This window comes from Melanostigma gelatinosum (assembly GCF_949748355.1).
Source record: "Melanostigma gelatinosum genome assembly, chromosome: 8".
Classification (NCBI taxonomy): Eukaryota; Metazoa; Chordata; class Actinopteri; order Perciformes; family Zoarcidae; genus Melanostigma; species Melanostigma gelatinosum.
Window position 1 is genome coordinate 12,466,280 of NC_136641.1, and position 22,841 is coordinate 12,489,120.

General features: G+C 42.2%; 1 protein-coding gene across 1 annotated transcript; it reads left to right on the top strand.

Moving 5' to 3' along the window:
• Nucleotides 1-94: 94 nt before the first annotated feature.
• On the top strand, nucleotides 95-21,780 carry LOC306780388 (band 4.1-like protein 1; the record flags this gene model as incomplete). Its single annotated transcript, XM_079272745.1, has 23 exons — nucleotides 95-166; nucleotides 497-646; nucleotides 6,288-6,392; nucleotides 7,541-7,583; nucleotides 7,680-7,755; nucleotides 8,079-8,297; nucleotides 8,425-8,512; nucleotides 8,606-8,758; nucleotides 9,942-10,039; nucleotides 10,713-10,888; nucleotides 11,100-11,350; nucleotides 11,877-11,915; nucleotides 13,770-13,799; nucleotides 14,479-14,634; nucleotides 14,841-15,962; nucleotides 17,116-17,166; nucleotides 17,583-17,987; nucleotides 18,637-18,855; nucleotides 18,961-19,020; nucleotides 19,250-19,339; nucleotides 20,165-20,245; nucleotides 21,097-21,213; nucleotides 21,328-21,780. 23 exons carry the CDS (start codon nucleotides 95-97, stop codon nucleotides 21,331-21,333), a joined length of 3,807 nt encoding a protein of 1,268 aa, XP_079128871.1. The 3' UTR covers nucleotides 21,334-21,780.
• Nucleotides 21,781-22,841: the final 1,061 nt, after the last annotated feature.

Here is a 22,841-nt window from a genome sequence, read left to right on the forward strand (position 1 = left end):
CCATCGTTAGACTGGACTTACGGCAGCAGTAAACACCCAACATTGTTTTTTTGACAGGAAAATTGTTTATGTTGCAGGACTGCAATCCATTTCTATGACAACAGAGACGACTTTGGCTGGGGAACTGAAGAGCGCAATGGAAGTTGACGCCATGAGAACCAATCAGGTGGGAGTGCTGTTAAACTCACAGCAGCTGTAGATCATTTTACTCAGGCCTTTCAATCGCTCGGGGGCCTTCCGGCATGTTTGATATGCAAGGCAGCTAGCCCCGTCCGCCTGTGCCAGCAACTTAACATCTCAACATCTGAGAGCGGCAGCTCATACTACATCATGCATTTGATGATTGCCTCACATAATCAAAGATTTGGGATTTAAATCACTTTGGAAGACAAGCACATAATGCCCGTTGAGACTCTGAATTCAGACATTTAAATAAAAGTCAAAGCATGGTGATTTAAAGTTCACACACTTAGAGGAAGGATTTTCTCTCTCCAAGGTTCCAGAGGACCAGGACGACATGGATGATAGCTCAGAGAAGACCCCCAGCAAAGCCTCCAAATCCCCCCAGAAAAGCACCAAACGGCCCAAGACCGTCCCGGTCAAAGTCACTCTACTTGACGGATCAGACTACGAGGCTGGAGTTGAGGTACGCTACTCGCTTTTCATCAGCAAAGGATGGGGAATATGGCTGATCAATCCATGAGAAAAGATTACTATGATTAATACAGGCCTTGTATTCATTTATATAATTTATATCAGTAATATTAACATTTTACTTATCAAATTATTCGTTTGAGATCTGAGACAGGCAAGGCATGAGCAGTCAGACAATCACAGAGGTTTGGACCGAAACAACAGGTAAACAATAGAAACGTTACCCAAATGTTTTACAGACTGACTTCTTTGTCCAACTTTGACTTACTTACTTGCATCAGTTGTGCTCGCACACAGCATTCATGTGCAATGAGGGATTATTATAACATTTTTAGATCCTTATAATACTTATAAGGACCTTTTTTATGCATATTTTCAATTGTTGCATCAGAAAACCTGAGTGGAAACGCCAGAAATTTCAAAATAAATTACAATCTTGCAAACTATTTTTGCACTTGGCCCAGGTGGAATAGTTGATTGAAGAAAATACTGACTTAAAAATGGAAACAGACTTAGTTGATGTATCATGATGTCAAAAAAAGCCTGCATCACTCAAGCTTTCACTTTATCGAAGAGATGAACAATAGCAAAGGATGAAAATTGAGACTGTAACATTCATCAAATTAACACATGAAACACACTGACACACCATGTTTTCTACGTTGTATTTACTGGTTGCTCTCGCGCTCTTTAATTGTGTGATTTTGTTGCGCCCCCTTCTTCTACATCGGGTGAATTAGGGGCAACCGTGGCTCAGCGGTAGAGCAGGGTCGTTCTTCAATCAGAGCATCGGCGGTTCGATCTCTGTCTCTGCTAGTCCATGTCAATGTGTCTTTGGGCAAGACACTTAACCCCAGATTGCTCCCGCAGCCTGTGCCTGCTGTGTGTGTGAATGATCACATAGTCCTGAAGGTAGCACCTTGCATAGTAGCCCCTGCCATCAGTGTGTGAATGGGTGAATGATGACATGTAGTGTTAAAGCGCTTTGAGTGGTCGGAAACGAGAAAAGCGCTGTACAAGTACAGTGCATTTATCAATAGAAAATGAGTGCACCAATTGTTTATCTTGACACATCTCCTACTATTATCATAAAGTAGACGATGGAAATGCTTTAATTAGCTTTTTTTTTGCAAATGTCTTGAAGTTGATTTAAGATTTGCTCTACATATTGATGGAAACTTCACTCCTTAAACGTTTACCTCCAGATAAAATGGTTTAGATGATCTAGCTAACTCAGACTCAGACCCTGACTCAGGATTGCATACTAGCATACTTTACGGTCCTGCATGACTCTGTCCTGAAACTTTGACCGGCACTGATCTGCTTGGAAAATTTGTTCCGGGGAATAATGTTGAAAAAATAGGAAATCTTTCTTAGCAACCTATAAGCTGGGGAAAAAACGTGAAGATTGAATTCTGCAAACATAATTACGAATAACAATAATGTTGTTTTGCAGTGCTATTAAAACACAGTTCAGCTGTTTCTCCTCACTAAAATGCACACCGGCTTAAATTTCATATCTCGCTGTACAGGCTGACCAGGAATATAGCATTTTAAGAAGCTGTTGTACATTTCCCCCATTTAAACACAACCCTTGACTCAGCACACCACGGTACACCTTAGTGGGATTTAGCCTCCCTCGGTAATACATGCTACTGGAAATGCAGCTCTGACGGGTGGCGCGAGGTAAAACAAGCTCTGCATTGTGGGGGATGGAAAGGCTCAGATGAGCAATCCCCGGCTTCCATAAGTCGTGACTCCGTAGCCTTTTGTGTTTGTAAACAGACGGGCGTAGCTTTTGCTTTATTTGAATTTCACAGCAGCCCAAACGCTCATCACGATCATACATCGCAGAGAATTCATGTGGGGCGAAACGACTGGTAGAGCGAGGGATGTCGAAGGGGGTGTTTCACGTAGAGGGATATCCTGGCCAGGACTTACAGAGCAGCGGTGAATCACATTAAAGCCAGCACCGAAGCCCCATTGACTGCTGCTGATGATGGAGTGTGATGTGTGACGGGAATGATCTTGTTGGCTCGACCTCATTCATGTCACTATTCCTTTCATGGCGTACTGCCTCTCACGTGACTTCACATATTTGACTTCTGAGCGGAGAAATATGTCCCGAGTAGTGGCCGAGGCATCACACGCACATTCTCCTTCAGCTCAACTCCCCCATCTCTCCCTCTGTCTTGATTATTTGATCATGTCACCTGGCCAGTGACACTGGAGGTATTGGGCTTTGACAGGAAATCCATAGGGTTGACAGACGAGTGTTTGACGAATGTTTGACCGGGGAGAAAATAGAATGGGAGAAGGAAATAGGAGGAGGAAAAGATGAAGAAAGTGGGCGAGGAGGAAGAGAGAAAGATGGAGTGCTTGCTCCCTCGTGTACTGTAGTATGTATGTGACTGTGTATGCAATGGAGAAAAGGCAAGCGGGGACACTGATGAATGCAGTGAAATCATTGATATAATGACGGTCATGATGTCCACTGAGCGAGCGGGGACTGATGATAAAAACAAAGAGACACAGCCGGAGCCTCCTATTGATGTTTGGCTCACACCATTATAGATATTGATCGAGCGCAGTGCATTTGTCCAGTCCTTAACCTAATGCCATCCTTTAAAGAAAGATCTTAAGCACCATGCTTACAAACGAGCTATTACTTTTCCCTTTAATGAAACATCCGGAGATGGAGAATAAAATCCTGAGGAGACCATTGTACCAAATATTTTAACTTTGGCTGAACAGAATTTTCTCTGCAGGTCCATAAAATACGAATGCTCATTTCCACTCTTCACTCATTTCTGCCGGTTAACCACATGACAGTGATTCCACTTTATTGGCGAGGCATTGCTGTTTGGGGTCTGCAAAGCATTCCGTGCCAACGATATTGAAGAGCTCAGCTGCTGATGTTGACCAGCTAAGCTATTTATACCTTTTGTTTTCTTTTCTTTTTTTTACACAGTGATGGAAATAATATCTACGTTGTACTGGCACTGGTAGAATGTGATTTTTCAACCACTAGCTCCATAAATGTGAAGTTCTTGTGGTTAACGAGTTGAAACCAAATAAAAGATTCATGACACTGGGACTAAGCTCGGCCTCCTTAAAGAATAACAACATCACTTTATCGTCAGTATATTCAGTGTAATTTCTTCCCATTTAGTAGCACCCATCGAACTTGTTTCCCTGCAGCATATCGCTCTCTCGCGTCAATGGGTAGCTGCCAACGCTGGAGCACAAACTGTCTGGTTGAAGGGCAGCCTTTCTTAGAGCCAGCTCGTATCGGCTACGCTTCGAGCGAACGAGACTTTTATTGTTTGGGAACTTCAAAACCAATTTAATATATTTCTGAGGCTTTCTTTTCAAAGTGGTCATGAACCAGCCTTGGTGAACGAGTCATTGACGCTTTTAATAAAATGACTCTGGAACCAGTACCAGTATATGTTGTGTCCCTCTGACTTCAAGTATTGCAATTTGAATGTTTATTGCATTCACATGTTTTTAGCCTTGGCTGTAATGCTGCTGCATGTAGCCAGTGTGAGGTCTGCAACACTGTTCGTTTACTTCAACTGAAATGTAAAATAGTGTGATTGTGAAATGCAGAGTTTATTGAAGGGCATTCCACCTATTTCACACGTAAAGCTCAGTTTACTCATGACAAGGAGAGATGTCCAGTGAAAAAAGTTGTCGGACGTATTTTGTGGCTCTGGAGGGAGCTTTCTGAATTCTGAAAGAAATAGCCCCGGTGATGTCATCAGGGTGGTCTGAGCGCTGGCTTTTCAGGCTTCAAATTCATGATAGAAAACCTGTAATAAAAACTGAAGGTGTTGGATTTAAAAGATGATATCTAATATATGGGTTCCTGCATTTTGTGAGCTTTACCCATGATAGGGACTGAAATTCAGGATATCTTGGCCTCCGATGCTTTCATTTTGACCGTTTAAGAAAAAAACTGTCTTCATCAAACAAGTCAATTTTGTGAAAGTGCCTTTGTACATCACAAAACTCCTCTTACCGCTGAAATTGTTCTGCGGTGGGATTGTTTCTCATTCGTTTCACATAATAACCGAATAGTAAAGTTAATCACTGTAGCTCACAACAAAGCCGTTGCGTAATAGCAGCAACACCGACTCATGTTTACAGTTTTTCTTTAGTTATTTGATTCCAGTGTTTTCCCTTCCGCTTACATTACTTAAAGCGACTTAGTTCGACAGATTTACTTTCCCCTCGGTCAGCCATTAACCCATTCACGCACACTGTCTCTCCTCATCTTGTTTTCATGGGCGAGGCGATCAGCGAAATGGATTTCTAGGATTACACCAAATGGCTGCAAACACAATCAACCCACAGAAATAGCTAAATAAATGTGATTGGAGCCAATTGGAGTGACAAAGAAATCTCATCAGCAGATCCAATGCGTCAACTGGTTGCCATGCTTGAGGGACCACCTGAGATGTGCGTTACAATTCAATTTTGTAAGAAAAATCAAATATATGCGCTGCTCCCCGAAACAAATCCCTGAATCTGCCCCTGCCTGTTAATCAGCATTGTTCTCTCACTGCTTCACCCGTAGCAGCCTTAGTGCAGCAGGATATACATGTTATTAATATGACTGAAAGATGGTTCCCTTTATAATGGTTAATTAATTAGTCTGAAATATTTAGATGGTATGCTGACTGTACTGCTGGCGTCTCCTGCAGCAGATGAACAAAGCTCTGCTGTGGCCTTGTAGTAGCCGGAGATGGAGAAAGTGAGAGGGGGCGCACGCACATCCAGAAGGGACCTATTACTTCTGTTTCCATGGTAACAGCTGCTTGGCTGCTTTGTCGCCGTAGGAGCCAGGTTTCCCTAGGAGATTAATCTGGCCGTGTGTGTGTCTGTGCATGTCTCTGTGGAGATAGCATTTTGCCAAGGCCGTCGGTGCATCCCACGGAGGCCGTGTTTCCAGCCCTCGAGGGCTGGATGGAGAATAGGTGTGGTCTGTTGAAACGCCACTGATGCGAGATGCATTTCATCCCCTTATATAGACATGCGACCAGTGTAGCGCCTCCTGCTCCACATACTGGAAGCTTCTCTCACACCACATTTGGGGTGGATTTTTATGTCACTGATTTTTTTCTTTTTTTTATATACCGTCATGCTATGAAATATAATTAAAGACTGTAGTAAAATAACAGCTAGCTTTATTTTACTTGATAATTACCACATAAATATATAATGAATACAATATTGGTTTAGAATAAACCATTTTACAATAATTTTCTTCCTCAAAGATTTGCGGCTTGCTAATAGGGAAGGTGTAGACAGGAAATATGGGGAGAGACAGAAGGCTGTGACATACAACAAAGGTTCTCAAATGGAGGTGAACCAGAGACTGTGCATTTATACTGAATGGGTCTCAAGGACGAGGCCATCAGACACAGTCGTATACATCTTTATTGACTTGCATTATTACACTCTATCTTCTTCTTGTTGTCTTTTACAATACATGCTGTTCAAACAACCTGAACTTGCACTGTGTCACCTGCCCACTCGCTGTGTGTTCTCGTGTGTGTGTGTGTGTGTGTGTGTGTGTGTGTGTGTGTGTGTGTGTGTGTGTGTGTGTGTGTGTGTGTGTGTAACAGAAATTTGCCAGGGGCCAGACCCTGCTGGACATGGTGTGTGGCCATCTGAACCTGCTGGAGAGAGACTACTTTGGCCTGACTTTCCAGGACACGGACACCGCCAAGGTCAGACGCTGACACACAGAAACACAAAGACACACTCACACACACACACACCCACACATGCATTAAGATATCTTACTTGAGGAAATTTTACTTGAGGAAGTTGAATATAATCATTTTAAGATCCAAACTGCTGTAGCTTGAGGCAAATGCAGCTGCAATTGAAACAAATATTAGGACACCAATTTTGTCCCAAATTAGAAACTATCTTGAATCGGATTGTGTGAAGTTACAAATGTGGCTCGTAAAAGTCCTCTCACATACACACAGAGAAGGTGCATGCGTGTTTATAACATGAAGTTCTTACCCGTAAAATGTAATGAAATAAAACCCAAAGAATTCTCATCTGTGGTTTACCGGACAGCACTCTGGCAGAGAAGGGTACTGTCGCGCATGCATTTGTATTTGTTAACGATGTGTTTCTGGATCCATTATGGTTTGCAGGCATGCTTGTTTATTGTGTAACATTGTATAAAGTCACTTTAATCTTGAGTTCTGATCCTTTGTTCAAAAGATTCTTCTGTGCTGGGCTGATGATTCATGATATTTGGGGTAATTAAGGTTTCTCCGTGGTGAATAGCTTTGTAGAGTCCAAGTCCAAATCTATGTGTTGACATTGAATTTGCCGTGTTTCTTTATACCTTCTAATAGTTTATTTACTTTTTTTTTGGGTCACTGATTTCAGAGCAAATGTCAACCAGCCTTTCAGCCAAACAGCCCATTTAACCAGACTGTTTTTCCAGGTGTCATGAAGCAGTGAGTCCTCAGTTGCCCTTTTAACCGTACTTTACCACTTCCAGAGTGGCATACATGACCTTTATCCTTTTAAAATGTTATTAGGCCGTATGGCCTTTTTAAAAATGGTGCACAGGGTCTACAGTGCACCATGAAAGCTCTAGTGACATTAAGCGTAGGGAGCCGGACTCAACTGTCATTCATAGCCTCAATATTGATGCTTTCAGCGTTTGTAGAAGCCTTCATCCTTTTTATTGTATACGAATATATTTGTCTTTCAACTAGGGAATAGATTTGAAAAGAGAAGAGCAGCCATTGATTTATAGTTGTTAAAGGGGCACTTAAAATGTGAATATGGATGATTTTGCTGATGTTAAAGTTCTCTAAGGGGGATTGTCTCTTTCTTTCTTTATCAGCATTGGTTGGATCCCTCAAAAGAGATTAGGAAGCAAATTCGGGGTAATTGCAGCAAACACACACACACACACACACACCTATCCACACACACATAGAGCAGCCATTTGCAAAACAACCTTTCTGGTAATTTGTCCACAGTTTGTTCCTGGATCTTTGGATTTTCTGTCAAGTTCTACCCCCCAGACCCGTCTGTTCTTATTGAGGACATCACCAGGTAGGTGTGAATAGTGTGAATAGAACCAATACACCTTTTGGTTATTTAAATGAACTACCTTTTATTAGATGTAGATCAATTAGCTGGATCTATGTCCTGGGTTCCAGATCATCAATATAATGAATGCATAGGATACTGACTGAATCATGAGGCATGAGGATGACAGGATTGTCATGAGATTTGCTGATATGTTTTGTCATTGACCAGTATTGGTCAGAGTCAAATTTGAAAAATCTAGCAGTGGTTCTTCCAGATGTTTCGTGGTGATGTAGATTCTTGAAATGTCAGCAGCATTTCTGCCTCCGCCTCCCTCATTTCTTTAGGTACTACCTGTGCTTGCAGCTGAGGGACGACATCCTGTCTGGTCGTCTGCCCTGCTCATTTGTCACCCACGCCCTTCTGGGCTCCTACACTGTCCAGGCCGAGCTGGGAGACTACGAGCCAGAGGAACACGGCCCAGACTACGTCAACGACTTCCGCTTTGCACCCAACCAGACACGTGAGCTGGAGGAGAGAGTGATGGAGTTGCACCGTAACTACAGGTCCTAGAACATATGACTTCATTAATGTAATTGAAGGCCATTAGGATCATGGCAAATGCTGGTAGTTTTGATTTGTTGCATGAATATGAGAGAAGGGATAAATCGTGTTTGGTATAATGTGTCGTAGGGGAATGAGTCCAGCAGAGGCAGAGGTGGACTTTCTTGAAAATGCCAAGAAGCTGTCAATGTATGGAGTGGACCTGCATCATGCTAAGGTACAGAGACAAAACGTAGGTACTCCCAGACTGTTCATCTGGCAGCACACTTTTGTCTGAGGTTTTTCTAAGCTCAATGCCTGTGTCAACCAGGATTCGGAAGGAATTGACATAATGCTCGGTGTGAGCGCCAACGGTCTGCTCATCTACCGAGACCGTCTAAGGATCAACCGATTCGCCTGGCCAAAAATCCTCAAGATCTCCTACAAGAGAAGCAACTTCTACATCAAGATCCGCCCAGGAGAGGTAAATCAAATCTCTCCTTATCTTCTCTTTTGCACCTTGCTTTGGCGTTCACTGCGCAGTAACTGCACACACATTCCCAATAGAATAGCTCATGACAGTCATTCTGAAAGAGCAGAGGCAACTGGAATGATGGATCATTTTGTAAAAGCGCCAACTCCACATTTCTATTTCATGGTTTCACAGTTGTTAAAATTACATCATTGTCTCTCTTGACTCGTCCCAAACAGCATAAATAGTCATTTCATGGTTTGATAAAAGTGTTGCTTCTGAGATTTATCTGCAGCAAAACCATGTGACAACTGTCAAGGACATTATGTATAGCCCTCACAGATTCTGTTCAAAGATTAGGCTCATAGGTCATGTTTTCGTTCCTCTCCTTCTCTCTTCCGCTATGATGTATTTAAAGTGTGATTAGCCAGTCAAGAGGATTTGCACTTTCATCAAGGATTTTACTCGCAAATGTAGGAGCCACATTATGCTCGCTCTGGTTTTCAACTCCGAATATTTTTATAATTTGCTGTTTTTTCCCCTTCATTCTTTGGCCTTCGGGGTATCTGCAGTGTGTTTTACATTCACTGTTAAACTGACATTGACGTCTTTATAGCGAACACCAAGGCCATTCTGTGCATATACTTTGTTCTGCAGATCTATCCTCTTAAGTCAGCTGTCAATTTAAATTTGCCTGCAGGGTTATCATTGTGTTCTAAAACCCTTTTATTCTAAACCATCCCCACAGATTTTTTTTTTTTTTTTTTTGTGACTGGACTAGTCCTTATGTTTAAAGACCTGTTATATTGCAAATAACCTATTGATTTGAATGCGTCTTCATCTGCTCACACCACGAAACAGCTGATGGAGTGAGTGCATGAAAGGCTAATTTGTAGGTTGGTTAGAGAAGGAGAATCTCCCTGACATGGCAGTGTGAGAATATATTTCAAAGAGTTAACAAAAAAGCATCATTGATTTGTCCATTGCTGCAGAGTAAACACAATTCACCCTGCCACCATCCCTCCATCTTTCCCTGCACTTGCTCCCTTCACTCTCCTTTTCTTCTTCACCGCCTTCCTCCTCCTCCTCCTCCTCCTCCTCCTCCTCCTCCTCCTCCTCCTCCTCCTCCTCCTCCTCCTCCTCCTCCTCCTCCACCACCACCACCACAACATCACTCCTTTCCCTCACTGCTCAGTATGAACAGTTTGAGAGCACCATAGGCTTCAAACTGCCAAACCATCGGGCCTCGAAGCGATTGTGGAAGGTCTGCATTGAGAACCACACCTTCTTCAGGTAGGACCTGATAGCCACAGATACTCAGACAGACACACTTTTTCTGCACCGTAGCTGTTGGACCCTGCATGAACTGTTAACACTGAAGATACCCTTGCAACTCATTACATAAATGTGTTGAGTTCTTTTTACGGTAAATCCTCTTTTTTTTCTTTACAGGTCCCATAGTTCTGTATAATGTCCTTGCATGGAACAGACATGATATGTAACTGTAAATTCATAGGAAGGTTGCTGATTCTTGGTAATTTGCTACTAATTATAGGTTAAATGGGGACAGAGAACAGTTGGTACACTTCTAATTCATTTGTTCCTATTGTAAGCTAGAGAGTATCTTAGTCCGTGCACAGCAGGTCAGCTGAACTTGCAAACATGTGAAATTTGTCTCCAAGCCAGCACACAATTCAGCAGTTAGTGTAAAGATTCCAATTATAACGGATTATTTCCTTTATTTTTCCGCTGGCAACCTCAGATTCAGAGCCCAACTAAACTAAGATCTTTGTCTGTATTTGTACTACCAAAACACAGACTGTAGTTCTTCTCAGGAAATGATCAGAAGATTATTACCAGTAGAATAACCTTGTCGAAGACTCTAAACTGTGTAATAAAAGATGTCTACAAGGGGCAGCATCTGAGCACTTGTGGTCGATTTACACAATCCCGAACCTTCCTGCAGGTTGGTTTCCCCAGAGCCGCCTCCCAAGGGCTTCCTGGTGATTGGCTCCAAGTTCCGCTACAGCGGGAGGACCCAAGCCCAGACCAGACAGGCCAGTGCTCTGATTGACCGGCCTGCCCCACAGTTTGAACGGTCTGTTAGCAAGCGGTACATGCTGCCCCGAAGCATTGACGGAGGTAAGAACCCAGATGATTTCACCGTTCACACGGAGGGTCACCTATATTTCCCAGATTAGCATCTTTCAACTTGTGTATCATGTTGGAGCACAGCCTATTGATATATGCTGTACATGGCCCTACACTGACTGTGCTGTAGATTATGTCATGTAAACGCTTCATCACTTGAGTCCAGGTTGATTTATGTTTCCCTCCCATTGCACTTCACCAGCCTCAGCTCTAGGCTACAGTATGGACCAGCTGTCCCAGCGGAGCTCCAGTGAACGCACACAGTTCATGTCCAGAGAAGACCTGGACCAAGAGGGCAGCCTTGACCTGGACCACGATCAGTACCATTATCAGGACCAGGACCAGTACACAGAGCAGGAGCTGGAGCAGCATGATGGTCAGGACCAAGATCAGGTTCAGAGGCAAACTTGGGGTGCTCACATGTCAACAACCACCAAGACTTTGGAGCTCAAGGTACAAGATGGGAGGAAACATTAAAATACACAGACACCTGTTTTCATTGCAGCCTTTGCTACCTCAATGTATAGCTGGTAAAGAGATATTTTAAAAGTTAGTGATGTTAATCAACAAAGTCAATAAAACAAAAAGTTCTCCAATGAAGACAGTTTCATTGGTTCAATTGAAAAACTACCAGGCTTTGCACCAACTCTGAAAAATCCCTCATTCAACTTCTGACTAACGCTCCTCATCCTTCTCTCTCACATTCCTTGAGTGTAATCACCATCCCTACTTTTTCTCTCCTTGGCCCAATTTCCTCTATTTTCTGCTCCTCTGCAGACCTATAAGACTCCTCTACATTTCTTTAGCTGCTTCCCAACACCGAACCTAACCTAACCTGACCTCTTTGCTGCCGTTGATACTTTTTGTTTTAACCCAGAATCCTGCTTCTAACATATCTTCTCTTCTCCCGGCTGTAATGTTAACACACTCTGCTGACCTCTACTCTCCTCCCCGTCATCCACCTCTTCCTCTCCTACAGGGTGAGGAGGAAGGCTCGCCTATAGACTCAAAGCCAGAGGTATTTTGGCCTTGGACCTTAGTGTCTGTGGTTTTGGTTGTTGTAGGTCATGCACGCGTGCTCTGTGTTTGTTAAACACAACCTATCCTTTTTCTTGTTTGTTTGTCTCTGGAGGAAATGTCATTTCTTTTCATTGTCATGATTTCAAGGATTCAACTGGGTATAATCCATGAAAACTGCATGAATCGATCTTCAGATGAATAGACATGAAATGTTTAATATGGATTTATTTAGGCTCTTTCTATCCTTTTTCCCGCTGGAAAAATGATATTAGATTTTCTTCATAGGCATTAAGCTCGTATCCAGAGTGACTGAAACAGAAGGAAAAAAACTATTTGTCAACACATCTTCAACAGTGTCCCCGTGTGTAATTACAGGGATTAATTGTTATTAGCAGGATAAACAGAAGGTTGATTTTTCAGTGAATCAGTGGATCCCCAGTTGGCAAATCTCCTGGTATTTCAGCTGAGAAGTGTAAAGTCTCATTATCATGGGTGGCAGAGCTCCATCTACAGACGGATTTCCGTCAAAAGTGAATCATTTGTTCCATCATACTTATTTTTTACCGCTAACACAAATAAAGATTTTACATGTAATGCGGAACCACAAGAAATAGTTCCACCCAGAAACCTTTGACTGTACACCATTAGCAACGGGTGCTGAGGTTTGCACAAGCGGATTGGCCTGCGAGTTTGTCACGCTATGGCGACTGCAAATTTAAGGGTGAAGCCGGAAGACCCTCTTCAGGGTTCCCTGTCAAGAGCAACGATAAAGAGAGAATTGACCAATTGTGTGTCAGCGTTGCTCCTCCATCGCAGGGTGAATGGAAACGCATCAAACATGCACACTCGACTCTACGGCCTCATACGTGGTCATATAGTTTAGTAATCAATGTGTTTGCACTGCTACGGGTTTCAAGGACAAAACACGAGATGTAAGCAGACATCTCCTTCATAAAAGAGCAAAATGTGGAGTTATAACCGACCAGTCTGGTGTGTGTAGAGCTCTGCATGGTTATATTGTAGCAGCCTGGGGTCGTTTTCAGGTGTTTTAATGGAGGCAAACACAGTGAACATCCGTGCGTAATGGCACTGCGCTGTGACGCAGCACTTGTCGTCAACTTATCAGTCCTCGTATCCAGTCCGTCTGACATTTGATCGTGTGGTCAGTTGTAGTTGATTAATGTACGTGAACTTGCCATCGGAAAAACAGCCGTTACACAACCTTCGAAACGAGACACAACCATGCATACTCGTCATAGGTGCGCTCCGAATACATCATGTGCACTACTTCATAATATGCAGTCGGAATAAGAGCCAATGTGCAGTCACATGTTAACATGAAAATAGCTTTTTTTCTTTTACTGACTTATTGACTTAAATTATTTGATGAAACTGGTGGTGTTATTCCTGCAGGTATATGTTTGTTAGTATTATTAAGTACTTCAGGAAATATTGCCATTGCCTTTGTCACTAAAGGGTTTGCTCTTTTGTCGTTTTTGTAATGCCATCTCACCAAATCTTTGGATGAAGAAGTATGGGAATAATCCCCCTCTCCAAACACTTCTGCTCAGTCACTATATGACTGCATTAATTATCAATTGGCTGACACATGAAATGGATTGTCCCTGTCTTCTTGGCATAGCTTTAAATGGCTTAACAGTCTTTGTCAGAAGCCCTGGTGGTGTCAACTGTTTGTCCGGCTGTCTGGCCCCCTTGCCTTTTTGACTCACCTGCAGCACTTTACCTCTTTGTCTCTGCACGCATCTGTTCTCCCCCACCAATCCTCAACCTCCTGCTTTGCTCAAAACCCTTCACTCCATCTCACTTGCCCCACCTCGGATTTGGCCACAAGGATGTGGCCACCCATCGGCCCAAACAGGAGGTACTGCTTGCCCCCTCTTTTTGGCATGTGCTGTGTGTGTGTGTGTGTGTGTGACCCTCACCAGGTCTGATCCATAACTGTGACTCTCTCTTACTGTTAGAACACAGCCATCGGCAACAGCAATGGAGCGCACATAGTCTGAACACTATTTATAGTTCATGTGTCTGTTATCTTTCCAACCTTTGATCAGTGAATAATTACAAACCTCATGTGTGGGGCTTTGTGCTCAATCTTCCAAAGATTGCTCGGTGTTGACGAAGGCATTCTACCAGGGTATTTTGTAAAGTGCAGCAACAGCAAAATACCTTTGGAAATCATACAGTTAGAGTCTGACCCCCCCCTGTAATTATGATATTTTAAAACCTCCAGACATTTAATTTTATTTATTTTTGACTACAATGCTACAGCATCCAGTAAGAGACAGATTGTGGAAATAATCGTGATCTGTGTGTACAGTAATGGGGTCATTACATTAAGACCTCTGTTGTCCAACCCTGTGTGACAGCCTGTAATTCATCCTACAGCACAGTTACAAAATAGAAAACATAAACAAACTTAAATCCACATTTAGATCAGCTGTAGAAATGATTGTTGCCAAATTCAGAAGATCCAGATCTAGGATTTTCATTTAATTTGTTTTTAATTTGTGTTCCTGGTGTGCCCTTCACTGTGTAAGCAGCAATTCTTGGATAAGCCAGAAGATGTTCTTCAAAAGCACCAGGCCAGCATCAATGAGCTGAAGAGGGCTTTGAGGCAGCCCAACAGCAAGATGGCCCAGAGGGAGAAACGCCTCTCCTCAGCCACTCCTCCTGGAGGAACCCCCGAGCGGAAACCAGTAAGAACGGGATCCTACTACCAAGTTATAATACTCACTATTTTATACTACAATCAGTGTCAAACATATTAAGATATTCTAAATGTTTTCAAGTTTGTCAGCTCTTTCAATTCTCTGTCAAAAACATTGATCCAAAACAAAGAAAGCATCTTGAAATGCATCAAAGTTTGAGGTCCCTCACAACTGTCTACTCTATGTCAACATAGGCGACCGGTGATGGCAAATTGATTGACAAGCAGGATGCTTATGAAGGAGAAGTGAATACTTACTCTAAAGTGGAAAAGAGTAAGCCCTCTTCTTTGGGTAGAGACATGTTGTCTGTGACACCTTGGACTGAATCAAAGATGAACAACTGTCAAACAGCCAGGGACTCTTTAAAAAGTCTTCCTGGGACCTCTCCGAAACAAGAATCAGACTTTAGAGCGACGGGACGAATGGATATGAACACTGGGGAAAATACAGTAGCAACAAATTGGCATCGTGATTCTATATTAGCGAGGAATGCCATTCAAGAAAATGGATATGGATCTCCACACGACAAACAGAGGAGTGGAATGATCAACAGAGATATGAAGCATAGCCAATATGAGCACAACATTCATCAAGAGAGGACAAAGAACTTCGAAACTCCGGTGGCTGTGGATTCTCTCCCAAAAGGCAACAAATGCGATAATGAGAGTGACCGGAGACATTGTGAGACTTGGGGGGAAAAAGCCCCAAGCCCCACGGTAGCGCAAGATTGCAATAAAACAGCAAACTCACACTCCGAAGTCACCAAAATAGTTCCTCTCAAGCCACAAAGATCAAAGAAGTCTTTGAATAAGGAGAACACAGGTGTCGTAAACACTCAAAGTTGGTCTGATAGAGGCGTCTTTGGTGCAACTGGTGACGTACAGATGACAAAATCAAAAGACGGCTCCCCCGAGGCAGGAAGGAAAGTGGATGATACTGCTGTAGTGCAGCAGTCTGCTGTAGATGTTGTCAAGGAAAACACGGGGGCCTCCAAATACCACAGTGACGCTGCAATGTCATATCAACAGCAGACTGTACTACATCAACAGATTAAGAATGAGTTGTTTGGACAACCGGAGCTCAGAGACTGCAGAGGCACTCCAGGACAAAGTCTGCGGACGAGAGGACACGAAGACCATTTTCAAAAGAGCTCTGAGTTTAAAGAGAATTTCCTCTCTAGCTCCAAATTTCCAACAGCTCCCCCTCGAACTCTCCCTCTGAAATTGCAATGGTCCCGAGACAGGCAGAGCAACGTGGACAGCAGCCACATCCACTACAGAGCGCCCGGCCAAGAAACAGCCAAGTGGAAGCAAGCGGTAAAACCCATCTGCCCCCTAAACTGTTTGTCAATCATCGGAAAGTAAAGCATTGCATGAGCTTCAGGCGATGTCGTGCAAATCTTGTTTTTACCATCTAAAAACAAAAAAACAATCACACATACTTTCAGAACTCATGTGGCTGTGTATGAGAAAAGCAAAAGGTTCACGTTCCTTGGCATCGCATCATTGATCAACTCAGTTAATGTCCATGACCCAGAAAGCATATCGCTTTCCCTTGTTCCCCTTCGCAAAGCAATGCATCTGCTTGGCCATTTCAGAATGCCGCGGGCCTTTAAGCAAAGTTCCCTATGCCTAAGTTTCAGCCGTCCCCTTGTCACGTTCACGCCTGGTCTTTCCTTCCAACGCCCTCACAGAATAAAGCTGGCTGCTGTTGCAAGGAGCGCGAGACCTTTCCACCATTTTTCTTTGAAAAAAACCCTCTTTTTTTTCACATCTTTGAAATCCTTTTGGTAAATGGCTGTGAAGGACATTTAAAACAAATGTTTTGCCTTGGCACCTCAGAAAAACGAAAAAAGGCGATTTAGATGTTCACACAAGCTGCAGAGCTGCCAAACCTCTTCAGGGCTCAGGCATTCATATGCTGCATGTGCGGTTATGAATACCTCGTTCCTGAAAGGGATTTTTAAAAATCTAACCTTTCAGTGCATGGCATTACCATTGCACTTGCGGTCATTTCTGATGATGTCAACCTGTGAAATATACCCCGTGTGCATGCTTTTGACAGTAGCAGCAAGCTTTACAATCTCTGGGAATTCTCGTATGTGTGTAATTTTAACATAAGCCCTGAAGTTGGTGAATGAGTTAAGTGTTTACATTTATAAATAATAATGCAGAGAACTATGCCCAGTACAAAAGCAATTGGCTTAAAAGCTGTGAATAAAGAACATCGCACATTTTCAGATTTTCTCTAAATATGATCATGCGCTGTGTTGTGCTACTAACAGAACATCATGTCAATGCAGTGACAAACAAAGGCTCTGTTTCAGCTCTCTCCTGAATGATGCAATAACACTCATTGGCTAAAGTATAGATTGGTGTCATGGTTTGTTGTTGTTGTCATTTTGTATGACTTGACACGTTTTCTTCGTTTCACGTTAATGTTTTCTTCCTGTTTGTTCTTCCTCTATAGGACACACCTCCCACACCTGCTATTTTTGAAGAACCTTTCAACGAAGCTTCAGTGAGTCGTCTCTCAGCTCCACCAGTCTCATATTTGTCTTTCCCCCTTTTTAGCCACTTCTTTGTAAACAAACTGTACTTAGTTATGAACACATTTTCTTCAATTTTTGTTCTTTTCATTATTTTGTGTTTGGATGCAAAAATGTGGAATTAATGTCACTATTCTTGTTTCATCGCAGGCACAGTTTATAGATATATTACTAATTAAATTAACAGGGAAATCACACCAGCACAATTCAAAACACATGATTTTAACTAAATCTAATTTATAACGTATTCTGATTCTGTTGATTTTGTTTTTATGGGTAATTTTTTAGAAAGAAAAACACAAAAATGCTTTTGTTTGTTCTGCAGCTCACATTCTTTGGTTTTATAAGTAGACGTAGTTTACGTGGTCTAATGAAGTCTTCCCTGCAGAGAGATCTGTGGGAGAGACGCCTCGGCTCCGTCTCAGAGGATGACCAGGACCACGAGATCCTGTACCTGAAGGAGACCCACCTCGGCATTGAGCGCAAATGTTCCAGCATCACAGTCAGCTCTACGTCCAGCTTGGAGGCCGAAGTAGATTTCACCATCCTCACGGACCTAAACACGGGCATGGAGGAGTTCTCCAAGTGCATGACGGAGCTTGGGGAGAGGGATGGCTCACCCGATGTGGGTCTGTGCTTTGGCATGGACTTTCTCCAGCACCAGGGCCCCTCTGAACCACCTCCTCTATTGGTGTCAGCCCCTCTGTCCAGAGGCGCCAGCGGCAGCAGCCCTCCAGCCAAACACATCCAGGCTGAAGAAGTCCGACCAGAGGTCAGACGGCCCGATGTGCAGGTACACCAACGTTTTTACATCAAGTGTTGTTTGTTGCTCCTCCTACTTTAGTTTGATTTGTTTTGATTTGGCAGGTAAGAAGAACCATGCTATTTTTAGGCACCTAAAAATACGTGTCCTCTTTTAATCAAACTGCAGTGCAGTTGAGTGTGCGTGTTAACGTGAATGATCCAAAAATGGCCACAAATCATAAAAGTGTTTTATATCTCCATGTATTTTTTAACAAGAAGCATATGAGAACTAAAATAAAGATTCAGGCAAGTGTCCTTCCAAAACAACATGAAGTTGGACTGGATTTCCATCCTCCCCAACCCCCCGGTAACAAACTGGTGTGTGTTACTGCACCTGGAGTGTTTGTCAGACATTTCAACTTGTTTTTCTATGTTTAGTGTTTTTTTAATGTTTTGTCAAAAAGCTGTATAACCTAAAGGATTTGAATATATATTAATGCTTATAATGCACTGAAATTAAGTCTTGAGCAGACAAAGGACACAGTGATTGGCTCTTTATCGATTAGTGTAGTGTAATGTTCTCCTCCCTGTTTTTCTTTCTTCTTTTATCTTCATTTTAATACATAATATATCTCGTAAGCACTGAGCTCAAAATGCATTGTTCATCCTGTTTTACATTACAGTCACTTGTCTTTAAGCCTGTAGTACCCAAAAAACCAAAGAGGTCAGTGCCGGTGTCGTCATCAGTGGACAGAGAGTCGCACAGAGAAGCCAGCCGCATCTCTGCCGTCACACCGCTGAGCAGGGAGGCCAGCGATGTCATGCCCACACCGACGGTGAGGAAGACGGACGTCAGGACCGAGACTCAGCCCAATGGGTCAGAGGTCACCACCACTATCGTGGAGTTCACGGATCAGGTTAGCTTTGTATTTTAGCGAGGAAAAATTGTCAATTCAAAAAAAATATTTGATGCAATTAGAACTAAAGTATTACTAATCACACGATGAATGTGTCTGTTTCAGGATCACTGTATCACTGGCCTGAGTGAAGGTTCTTATTCTTCGAGACACAGTGTATCCCCTGTGAGTACAAACACGGGGACTTCTCCAATTTGAACTCGACCTGCAGCACACTCCCTTCTGCTCTCTCGGGTTTAAACCTACTTACCATACAAAGACCCAAATAAATGCATTTACGAATATAAGCCTGGATGTCCTTAAATGTCAAAAGATAATGACTTCTAATCTGTAATGATTTGTACATGCGTGTTTAATGTATTTGCTAATGCCGCCAGCTGTTCTGCTTTCTCAGGTGCATATGAGCAGTTTTGGAAGAGAGGCGTCGGGGTCGCCCATCCTCCTCACTGAAAATGTTACCTCGGCAACCACTCACGTCACCAAGGTAGAGAAGCTTAAAGGGGAATGAGGCCCATTTTCAAAACTCATACATGATTGCTGTTGTCAAGACGACCGAGACCAAGTCATGACCAGGACCAAAGTGTATCGAGATCGAGACCAAGACTTTGAGGGGGTTGAGACCAAGACCAAGACCAGGACAGTGCGAGTCCAACACTGCATGACACACTTGCGATGAAATGGGGAACAAGTGGGGATTATGCAAAGGCTCCTCAAATTTATCTAAAAGATCTACATTCCCATAAAAACACGCACAGAAAAGAGTCTCCTGATGAGTCTTAAAGTCCTTTGAGTCCTTTGTCTGAGACCGAGGCAGGACCGAGATCAAAATAACTTGAGACGGAGTACGACAACACTGCATGACACTCCAAAAATATTAATAAATATTAACAACTAGAGTTGTAAAACTCTGTGATGTCATCAAGTATAACGTGTGGAACTGCTTCATAGACAATAAATGGGGTAAGACATTATAGATGACACTGAGAGGACCCAGGGGAATGTTCTGAGTATAAGGGTACATGTTCTGCTTCAGAGCTGAGGACACTACAATAGAATAAAGCTCATTTGGGTAAAACAAAGAAAAAAGAAAGAGATTCGTTCATGTTCACAAATATTAACTATTGAAATATTAAATAACTTTCCTAGGCCATGGAAATAACGTATAGAAAATATCATTCTTAATTTAGGTGGTGTTTCCCCCTAACAACGTACAAAGTGCACAGTTTATTGTATGATGATGATAAAGTGGTATCATCTTTTACGTCTGAATACAGTTAAATAGCCGTACTTCTGCCATTGTGTGTTGTAGACGGTGAAAGGAGGATATTCAGAGACCAGGATTGAGAAGAGGATCATAATCACAGGAGACGATGATGTAGACCAGGAGCAGGTGAGCTGAAATGAACTTAGGAAGTCAAATCAAAAGAGCCATGCGCATTGTGGTTACTGGTTGTTAGCTTTGGGTGTTGTAGTTTGTGGGACATTTGTAGATGTTGCATATTTTCAGGTATGAAATGATGTACATTTCTAAAAGTCTATTCTCATTTTTTTATTTTTATGTTTGTTTTGGAACTGTTTCTAACCTGTATTCATTGAAGCACTTAAAATCCTTTAAATGAATTAATCGCCATGCCAAAAAGTCATGGATTCTTGCACACAGTATACCATGCATATATTTTTGTAAACATTAGACTATCTCAGATCGGCTCAACAAGCTTATTTCCATTATTTCAGACATGGAACAAAGACATAACATACAATACAAACAAGTGAATAAATCAGATCAGCACACACAAAAAAATTGTTCTTTTCAAGTAGGGCTGCCACTAACCATTATTTTCATTGTCGATATGTCAAATGTAAAAAGAGAAAAAAATGCCTGTTTCAACCCAATATCTAGTCAAACCACATATATTTATTTTACAATAATATTACAATACTACACGACAAAGAAAAGCATCAGATCTTCACATTTGAGAGGCTGGAACAAGACAATATTTGGCATTTGATCACTATTTTTTTAAGCTATATGCTTGATAAATCTAGCTCTATTTGCAACCATAAAATGTTTAAAATTGACTTTCCTAATGTAGAAAAATCTGTGCGTTTCTTAAACCGAAATCCTGTTTTGTGTGAATTTCAGTTCTATTCTATTATTGAATAAGACATTTAAGAAAACTCTTGACAAAAGTTATGCATTTATTCCTGTTTTTCACTCGATAGTTCACTCTTTCCTTACAGGCTCTGGCTATTGCAATACAGGAAGCCAAGCAGCAGCATCCAGACATGCAGGTGACCATGGCAGTTGTTGTCAGGGAAACAGAATCATCCACCGAGGATCGGCACGGCACATCAGAGGTATGGTGCCATCTTGACTCCAGACGATAATATCTAGCCAGGATTTGGCCTCACAACCCTCCTTTTGAGATTAAGGGATTTAAGGTTGACCATCTCTTCTTTCTTCACCTGCAGTCCTGATTTCTTGAGAGGAGAGCACCCCCGTTTGGACAGAAAGTGTCACTGCCCGACCTGAAATTGCCACCTGCCATCCCTACTGATAGACTACTGCCAGTGGCGCTCAAATGGAGACGCACACATTCACAAACACACAAAGCTGGAACAAGACTCCTTTCTAATCCTTATGCTTTATTGTTACTCAAGCATTTTACTCTTGAAATCATACATTTTGGATGTTGATTTTGGCAGTCATGCTGAAAAAAAACCAACATAAACGTCACTTCGATTGGTCGACAGTATGCCACCAGAATTCCAAACATCTGGAACAATTAAAGATATTAGATCTGAATCCAGCTAAATTCCCTGCAAACCTCTCAGGGCCTCTGTATTTAAACCACTTGCTTAAGTATCTCTCAAAGGTCAAAGGGCAATCTGTGCACTCATTCACACTGTGGAATAATCCAACGCCCCTGTGCAATGTTGGTACCCATCCCATGCAGAAAGTATTATTTGGAAATAGAAAAAAAATGGCCGTGCACCTAGGAGTGTCATTTACATGTCTGTGCTGCTGTACTGAATAACAAAAAAAAAAAAAAATCTGATTCCTGTTGTGAGTGCTCAAAAAAACCTACTGTGTGTGCGTGTACTTACTCTTGATAAGAACAATAATCCATTACATGTAGCTCCAGTACTGTTAGAACACATCTATTGAAGCTTAGGTTTAGTGGGAGCAGAGCAAATCCTGCTTTGGATTTTCACTCTTGCATAGCCAGTCTAATAAATGAGCTTTGTCCCGCCCCCGTCACCCTGACTGATGAGGATGCACCGAGTAGAAGGGATCATGTATAGCCAACAAGGTTCTCTGGTGGTGTTTATTCAAGTGTGTGTTACGGGCCAGAGCGAGTCTGATCACGATACTTCCCTCTGTCTGTGCCACCTTAAGGATTTTACTTCTGTAGAATGTATTTGACGATGATGTGTGAGTTGTTGCATCATGATGGACTTGATGGACTTTTTGGAGAATTCTTTTGCATATGTGTCTGGACATTAGAAGCTGTTAATATGCACAGTTTAACCAGTTGTATTTATTCAAATGATGATGATGTAGTTTCTGAGCATGCTGATGTTTCAGAATGAGCCCAGTTTCTCTCCTTTCCTGGCTCTTTAGATATGCTTTCAGAGTTCAGCTGGATAGAATACCACTTTGGCCATTTTGTGGAATCAAAACATAGAGTAGGCTGTCCTAGTTCTAACGATGCAGCAACCCGTTCTGTTTACTACGTCACAGAACGGTGTTGCCGCATCGGTAAAACTAGTATCTGAGATAATGTTTGCATGATCATATTTTTTACCTTATTGGATTATAATTGAGTAATATGTATATTACGGTAACTCATAAGAAATATAGATCAGGATGATCCGGATATTAAGGCCAAATTGTTCACAATCGGAAGTTGAATCTGATCTTTGACATTTCAAAAAGGAGATTCAGCTTCCTAACAGAAAATGGAGAGTATTCATAAGAAATG